The 9,672-nt window shown below is 35.1% G+C and overlaps 1 protein-coding gene across 1 annotated transcript; it reads right to left on the bottom strand.

Annotated features, from left to right (window-relative positions):
- Positions 1–362: 362 nt before the first annotated feature.
- LOC137640951 (nuclear pore complex protein DDB_G0274915-like) lies at positions 363–7,048 on the bottom strand. The gene is made up of 2 exons (XM_068373413.1): positions 7,015–7,048; positions 363–1,480 (listed from the first exon to the last, which is right to left on the bottom strand). The coding sequence occupies exons 1-2, from the start codon at positions 7,046–7,048 to the stop codon at positions 363–365; spliced, it is 1,152 nt and encodes a 383-aa protein (XP_068229514.1).
- Positions 7,049–9,672: the final 2,624 nt, after the last annotated feature.

The raw sequence follows: 9,672 nt of genomic DNA on the forward strand, positions 1-9,672 counted from the left end.
TATATATATATATATATATATATATATATATATATATAAATATATATATACATACATATATCAAGCGTGCTTCCACGTGTACCAAATTAATCATACTTTCCTCCAATTATAATCTTCCCGCATAGATAGTGCATAACCAAACACGCTAGTTACAGTTCATTCTTCTGCATCCATCCTAAGCACAGATACGTTCCTTCTTTATTCCCGTCTATTCCTTTCAGCTCCACTGATGAATCCCTGACTTATCTCACATAGTATGAAACCTCAATAGCATGTCACAGTCAGGGTCGGCTTGGATATAACAGAGGGAGGATGTCTTCCTTTGACTCCTCTTTCCTCTGCAGGTTCTTAAAAAAAGGGTGTTAGGCAGCTCTTCTCCAGGAATGAAAGCCATTGTGGCTTTGAATTTTCAAGGGATGGTGATGAACATACAGGTGAGCAAAGGGAGAACTGGAATCATACAGCTGAGCAAAGGGAGAACTGGAATCATACAGCTGAGCAAAGGGAGAACTGGAATCATACAGCTGAGCAAAGGGAGAACTGGAATCATACAGCTGAGCAAAGGGAGAACTGGAATCATGCAGGATAGCAAAAGGAAAACTAAAATCATACAGATGAGCAAAGGGAGAACTGGAATCATACAGATGAGCAAAGGGAGAACTGGAATCATACATGCAAGAGAAAGGAGATCTGGAATCATACAGATGAGCAAAGGGAGAACTGGAATCATACAGATGAGCAAAGGGAGAACTGGAATCATACAGATGAGCAAAGCGAGAACTGGAATCATACATGCAAGAGAAAGGAGATCTGGAATCATGCAGGTTAGCAAAGGGAGAACTGGAATTATACAGATAAGCAAAGGGAGAGCTGGAATCATACATGCAAGAGAAAGGAGATCTGGAATCATACAAGTAAGCAGAGGACGATCTGGAATCATGCAGGTTAGCAAAGGGAGAACTGGAATCATACATGCAAGCAAAAGGAGATCTGAAATCATACAGATGAGCAAAGGGAGAACTGGAATTATACAGGTGAGCAAAGGGAAAACTGGAATCATACAGATGAGCAAAGGGAGAACTGGAATCATACAGATGAGCAAAGGGTGAACTGGAATCATACAGGTGAGCAAAGGGAGACCTGGAATCATACATGCAAGAGAAAGGAGATCTGGAATCATGCAGGTTAGCAAAGGGAGTACTGAAATCATACATGCAAGAGAAAGGAGATCTGGAATCATACAAGTAAGCAGAGGGCGATCTGGAATCATGCAGGTTAGCAAAGGGAGAACTGGAATCATACATGCAAGCGAAAGGAGATCTGGAATCATACAGATGAGCAAAGGGAGAACTGGAATCATAGAGGTGTGCAAAGGGAGAGCTGGAATCATGTTGGTGAGCAAAGGGAGAGCTGGAATCATACAGTTGAGCAAAGGAAGAACGGGATTGCCCAATGATGTCTTTTGGTGATTTGAGGTGACCTTCAGAATCATAATTTTTTCAGTTAATTATTCTTCTTCTTTTCTGATTCTTTGTTCGTGTCTTCTAAAGGCTGCTCGTTTGAGTTTTTTTCATTAAAGTGATCTGGTTGTGTTGGATTTGCTGTTTTTGTTGTCAGAATTAACCATGAAATAGAATATTTCAATAAGAAAAATTAAACCTATCTATTTTCTTATTTTAGGTTATAATTTCTGTAGACTGTTTAGGAGACACAATTTGCATTCTGAAATGGTGTGTTCTAAAGGCTCCCCTATATACTTATGTAGGTTGCTGGTACTCCCCTCTCAATTGTCAATAATACACAAAATAATCTTTCATGTAATATTTAAAACCATTGAATTATATATTTTAGTATACCCTTTGGTATTGTTACTTTTTAAGCTTCCCCAATGTCATTTCTTTGTTTATGACTTTAAATGTAGAGAAAGGCTTGTGGTGGCCTGGTGGCAGCGTCCTTGCCTGATGATTGCCAGACTGGGGTTCGAGTCCTGCTGTAACTCGTTAGTTCCTATAGTTGCTACAACCTCGCCATCCTTGTGAGCTACGGATGGGAGGTTTCGGGGAGCCTATAGACCTATCTGCTGAGTCGTCAGCAGTAATTGTCTGGCCCTCCTTGGTCCTAGCTTGAGGTGGAGAGAAGGCTTTGGTGCCGATCATATTTAATATGGTCAGTCTTTAGGGCATTGCCCTTACTTGATAGGCTAATGTCACTGTCCTTTGCCTCTGCCATTCATGACAAGCCTTTAAACCTTCAAACCTTTAAAGGAAAAAATTCTGATATGGCCAGGATACTTTACAGATGACATTATAGCTTTGATTCGTCATACTAAATCTATCTAAGACAGGTGGTACTCATTTGCTCCCACCATATATCCATACCACAATAATATGTTTTAATCAGGGATCTCTTGGCTATACTGCAAGGTGGGAATCCCCTTCGACTTCTCGCCCCTTTCAAGGATCTTTCTGAAAGGGTCGTGGGTAGTTCTTTTCAAGGAATTAATGGATTCATGGTTTTGAATTCCCCTAAAGTAATGATTATCAGAAAGGTGATCACGAAACCAGATAGATCAAAAGGGAGATTTTAATGTATATAGCTGACTTCATAAATGTTTTTCCTTACCAGCTAGACCCAAAGAGAGCTTTTAATGTATAAATCTGACATAATAAATGTTCTTCCTTACCAGATAGACTCAAAGAGAGCTTTCAATGTAAAAAGCTGAAATCATAAATGTTTTTCCTTACCAGATAGATCCAAAGAGTGCTTTTAATGTATGAGGCTGACATCTAAAATGTTCTTCCTTTTCAACAATTTTCCAATTCCTTTATAATTCTGTTCAAAGAATGCAGGTTTTTTTACAAGGTATAGGACATCATTAGGAAATATATAATTTGCGGTTCTTTTATAGTATTTGTGAATACTATAAGGTCTACAATGATAAGGTTTGTTTTACCTTTGGTGTTATCGATACACAAAGAAAAAATTAAACCTGAAAGTTTTCATAATTCATCTTTATGATTTTCATCAGGAAAAACTATAAGCTCTCATTTCTCCTTATAAACCCACGCAGTTGTTTTCCACGAAAGGAAGAATTATCTATTGAATAGAATATTTAAAGGTCATAAAATTCAAAGATTTTGTCTTTTGCTTTTATAATGATTTTTTTACTCTTCTGCCTTGTCTTTGTAATGTTTAGTGTTTTCTTTAAGACGTCCAAGGGCATATTTCTATGATGGTGGACAAACAAGCAACTAATCATTTTATTTCCTATCAATACATATTTTGAATTAGGCAAGACACTAGGGCCTGGGGGCCCGTTCAATGCCATGGTGCCATTCAGTGAAAAGAATTAGTTTCAATAGTAAGACCAACACTGAAGAGACTGGACTCTTGGGTGTAAGAAAGGATTATGGTTCAGAGGAAAAGATGGATAGGAAATATTAAAGTTACAGGTGGAAGGAACAGTGCAAAAGTGGTTTAGTACTGCCTACAGTGTACCACATTACTTTAATGTGATCACTAGGGTTGTGGTGGCCGATGCGGTAACGTCCCTGACTGATGAATGCCGGAATGGGGTTCGAGTCCTTCAAACTCGTTAGTTCCTTTGATCGTTGCTATCTCACCATCCTTGTGAGCTAAGGATTGGGGGTTTGGGGGAGCCTATAGGTCTATCTACTGAATCATCAGCACCCATTACCTAGCCCTCCTTGGTCCTAGCTTGGGTAGAAAGGGGGCTTGGGCGATGATCATATGTATATATGGCCAGTCTCTTGGGCATTGTCCTGCTTGATAGGGCAATGCACCTATCCCTTGCCTCTGCAATTTCATAAGCAGCCTTATAACCTTTAAAGCCTTTCAACTCTTGAAGGATATGTCATTTGGGGTTTTCTTACGTCTATTTTCTGGTTCCCTTTAATACTACATTTTTAGTGTTGATATTACCCCCATCATCAATAACTAGTTTTCATCAAATGTTTACTGTTCAAGAATTATGCCTGGTGTACCACATTCTATGCTGACACCACTAAAACATTATGAATATGTTATTTGGGTTTTTCTAATGTTCATTATCTGGTTTCCCAACATATCTCATTTTTAAGATTGACATTATTACCATTAAAATGACACGTTTTCTTCAAATATTTACTAGATATATGCCAATTAGCACTCAGAGAGAGAGAGAGAGAGAGAGAGAGAGAGAGAGAGAGAGAGAGAGAGAGAGAGAGAGAGGTCAATTAATGATAGTAACTGTAATCGATTGAACAATGTTAATAGTACTTATAATGACACAACACCAACTGAAGACGACAGGAACTGGCTATGATTCACAGCAGTGTTATGGTTGAATTACTTAAGCTTAGAGTAAGGTTAAGGTTGTGTTGGTAATAGTTAGCTACAATTAAGATTCCCATTCAATGTTTGGAGGTTCTCATGGTCGCCGTTTCACTAATTGAGTTTCTGTATTTGATACAGATAGAATGTTATATTCTTTATGTATTTATGGTTTTATATGGATATATGATCATATTTCCTATGTATGGTTTATTATATAAGAATGGGTTTACACATATATGTACACCTATATGTGTATGTATATATATATATATATATATATATATATATATATATATATATATATGTATATATATATATATATATATATATATATATATATATATATATATATATATATGTGTGTGTATATATAGATGTTTATATATAAATATACATATACATATATCTACATATATATATATATATATATATATATATATATATATATATATATATATATATATATATATATATGTGTGTATATATATATATATATATATATATATATATATATATATATATATATGTATATATATATATATGCATATATATATATATATATGTGTGTATATATATGTGCACATATATATATATATATATATATATATATATATATATGTGTATATATATGTGCATATATATATGTATATATATATATATATATATATATATATATATATATATATGTATATATATATATATATGTATATATATATATATATATGTATATATATATATATATATATATATATATATATATATATATATATATATATGTGTGTGTATATATATGTGCATATATACATATATATATATATATATATATATATATATATATATATATATATATATATATATATATATATATATATATATATAAATGTGTATATATGTATATATGTATATATATAAATATATAAAGTATGTATATATATATATATATATATATATATATATATATACTCTCAAAAGAGAGAGAGTAAGTAGTTACACTCTGGTGGAAGGCTGTACTCAAGGAGGTACACTCGGAAACCCCTCCCTCCTACAAATTGCCGAACCCGTGGCTTGTAGTAACGAAAGGCGAAAGGGATGGGAAGTGTTAAATGTAAATATTCGCGTGTTGTGCATATATATTTAGATATCTAGATGTCATTTTGACGGGTCGAGTACACAAATTATAGCATTAAGAATAAGTTGCCTAAACCTAATTTACGCTTTTGAAAGTCTTTTTAAGTTAGACGAAGGAGAGACTTCATTGCACCTAGTAATTATACAAGAATGACTAGCAGATATGTGTTCGACTTAAGTCAAATCCAGCATACGACCAAACAGAGACCTTCGTTTGGTTAAAGGGTCGTCAGAGAATCCTCCAGTTATGATAATGTAATCCTCAATAGACCAATCTATTACCGATACAGTTTAATTCACCACTAAAGTCTTAATTGGTTCCAGGCAATCGATGTAGCTATGAATTACAATTGCGTTCCAACGTCTTCAACTTGAACAGGGGTAATACATTCCTAATTGTTTTGATAATGCTATTAATGCAATTCTCAGTGATACTCGTTTTGCTTCGCTCTTTCCTATTTATTTCATGTTCTTACGAATATAACTAAACTTCTTTTTTCTTTTGGGTTATTTGTTTCCTTATTTCCTTTCCTCAATAGGCTATTTTCCCTGTTGGAGTCCTTGGGATTATAGAATCCTGTTTTTCTAACTAAGGTTGTAGCTTAGCCAATAATAGCAATAATAATAATAATAATAATAATAATAATAATAATAATAATAATAAACTGAAGCTTTATCAACAATTATATTTCTTCTGAATATGACAGGACCTCAGAATTTATAATATAGATTAGAAAATACAATTACATTTTATATTTTATTTTATTAAATATTTGATTGAAAACACATCTTTGGGATGATTGCAAATTATATTTGAATGATCTCTTGGTACACTTGAATATAGGTAACAGCCTTAATTTACCTGAATAAATAATGTAGAGTCCTATAAAACATTCATGATATTGATTACTTGCCTATGGTCTAAGGTGGAACATATTAGCAGTGTGAGGTTAAGAGAAATGAGAAGCATTAGAAACCATGATAAAGAGAAGAACAATTTTGAGGAAAAGAGCTGAGAGTACTACATTGAATCCTTCTCTTTTTGTGTACACATGCACCGAATAGTGACTCCTATTCTTTACACATTATTCTCTTTCTTCATGCAGCTGGCAACACTAAGGTAACTGAAAAAGTTGTCCTTATTTAAGTGGCTAACTAATATACTATAATTGTTCATTGGCTACTTTCCCCTTGTTAGGGCTAGAAGAGAGACTTTAGCTATGGTAGGTAGGTCATCTAGGAGAAGGACACTCTAAATTTAAAATGAAACCATTGTTCTCTAGTCTTGGGTACTGACAGAGCTTCCACTATCTTTGGTCAGAGTTTTCTTGCTTGAAGGTCGACTCAGACAAACTATTTTTTTTTTTCTCACTGGATTATTTTCCCTGTTGGAGCCCTTGTGCTTAGAGTATACTGCTTGTCTAACTAGGGTTGTAGCTTAGTTAGTAAATAATAACAATAATAAAAACCAAAATGATAATCATGATGATAATAATAATAAATTGTAGTTCTGTTTCTCTATGGCTCTAATTTTCTTTGTTTCAACATTACTGCATTTCTCCAGTATCTGTGCTATGTTGTTCATCGGGGAAGTGAGCAAAATCCAGAGAAAAATTTTTCTATTTTTACTGTAAAAATACAATTGTGATCAAGAGAGTTCTTCGTCGTTGTGTTACTCCTCTCATCTTCAGGCTGGAACTGAATGGATGCATGCTTGGTGGCTCTGTTTATACCGCTGGAGTTAGTTAGTTAAGTCGAAGGCTAGATTTGCATTGGTCCTCTTGAGTTGAATACATATCAGGTCTGCTCTCCTATTAGCTAAGGCCTTCTCATGGAAAGGGTACGTCTTAGTCACGCTGCTGCTGTGCTCACGATCGTCGCGGCTGGAAAAGTTCAGGATCTGAGCAAGCTCAGTTCGGTCTTCCTGTGCAGTGCATTGATTGACTGGGCCGCTGCCTGAGCAGAACTCGGTGACAGGCAAGTTGTTCTGCCACTCAGATTCTGAATTCTGAAAATTCTTTGCTGCCCACTTCTTGGCTGAGATGGTCACATGGAGAGTGTCGGTCACGGGCAGGCTACTAAGCTGCTGATTGATGTTGTCTTCATTGGTGTTGTCTGCTTGTGTGGACCTGCTTGGCCTTCTTGCCATGTTGAAAACGCTGTTTCCCCTCTTGGTGTACGAGATGCTAGACTTTCAAAAAAGTCTGGCTAATCGTTTTAGAGCAGATATCGATCAGGCTCAAGTGGCAACTAAACTCCTCAGTGCACCCTTTTGAGTGGTGGGTTCATGAAAGTTTTACATAAACGCCTCTCTTATATATTGATTAGCAAGTCCCTCTTTAGTTAACATGATTCTCAACTAGAGCTCTTGCTGTGACCACTTTCGTCCTGTTGGACATACTGGAAAGATGTTAGAAGCCATGATTCCAAAAGCAGTATTATATGGTTATTAAGGCCACGGTTCTTTGTATCAAGAGCCAGACAGTTGTACATAATTGATCGCTACTATTATTTTGACAATAGGTAGGTACCTAAGTTTGCAAGTGTTAGTACATAACTGATCGCTGCTAGTTTTTGGAAACGTAGAAAAGACAGGCAATAAATGAAGGAATAGGTAAAACGAGGGAAGGAAATACGAAACACAAGCTATAGCACTTCATTACTCATTAATCAGTGTATCTACTAAAGCTCAGGGTTATTCATTACTGACAAATAGCAACCAAAGACCCTTTAAGAAAGAAAAAATATAGTAGGAAGCGAGGGAGCCTCAAATTTCACATCCCATTGAGGTCTGGAAGTTCGAGAGAAAAGTTGAGGATTTAATACTCGGTCTGAATAGGAGAAGAACGGTAATGAGGAGGCTGAAGGTTTATCCAGGATATGGAAAATGGCAGTGAAACTTTATAGCGCCATAGGATATGTATACAAAGTTATATTCTTGGGAAGAGTACAAAATTATATAAGAAAAATGAGTAAGAGATTTGTATGGAGTCAAGATTTTGTTTTTGTTTAGGGTTAGTTTCATTCTGAAAAATATTAGTTAGAATTTTAATTTAATATCGAATTTAAATTTAGTAATTCTAATTGTTAATATTTATCAGCCAGATGCCATAATGACTTAACTTAATAATATTGGAGTTATGGAAATTGGGCAGTAACATTATTAATTATCCAACAAGTGCAAGAAGAACCTCTTCTTGCTAACTTGCAAAAGATAACAGACAATTTAGGGGCTTAGAAATCAGTTTCAATTATAAAAAAGGAAGCTAGTTAGCTAAACCTAAAGCAAAAGTTGAACTAGTTAGTTTATCCCCTGGAAGACATGAATGAGAAAGATAATTTCTCATTACTCTGCTTACTGTCAAGTAAATCAGCCAAAACGGTTGTCATTTCCTTTGGACAGGGACTGACAGAGCCATGTAGTTTGAATAAAGGAGGAATTTTTACGTCCAAACAAAAGTGTGTGGATTTGTGGGTAGCCTACCATTTATGCTCATGTGTTTTAACAGAAAGGATTTCTTTTATGGACAAATTGTATTCCCATTCAGTTGGATCATATATTGGAGCTCTGAAAAAGCGATACAATTAATTATTCTGTTTTAAACTTTTATTTACTAATTTGATTAGTAAGTCAAATAATTATAGTTGCTCACTTTCAACTCTTAACATAATTAATCCTATTCACAATGAGATTTTAAGCCATTAGGGATGATAATCATAGGAAATACAGTAGGTATTATAAGACTTTGTATAAATACTTCATTCACAGCAAGATTAGCAAAAAGAAAAATCACAAAACATTCTATCAACAAAAATATAAAATGATAAAGATAATCTTATAACAAACCTAATCATCCCTGCTCACATTTCATCATAAAAAATCAAATAGGAAACCCACCCAAGGCATATTTCCTAAAGCCACCCACCTCCCTCGTATGAAAAGACAGAACCCTCATCCTTGAAAAGAGACAGAAAAAAAGCAGACGACGAAAAGGAGGATGATTTGGTCGGTGCATTCACATATCAAAGCCTCGTACCATCTTTCCAGTTCTTCAATGCTGGAGCGCCTGATTATTATTATTATTCGGCGGGAGCTCTAAGGCACTGAGGTATTCATTCCGAGCAAAGACCCGCCTAGGACCTGTTAATAAAAGACCCCTGAGGGGTGGGATGTTTGTGGGGTTAGGGGACACACATCTCATCTCTCTC

This window comes from Palaemon carinicauda, chromosome 1 (assembly GCF_036898095.1).
Source record: "Palaemon carinicauda isolate YSFRI2023 chromosome 1, ASM3689809v2, whole genome shotgun sequence".
In the NCBI taxonomy this organism is placed as follows: domain Eukaryota; kingdom Metazoa; phylum Arthropoda; class Malacostraca; order Decapoda; family Palaemonidae; genus Palaemon; species Palaemon carinicauda.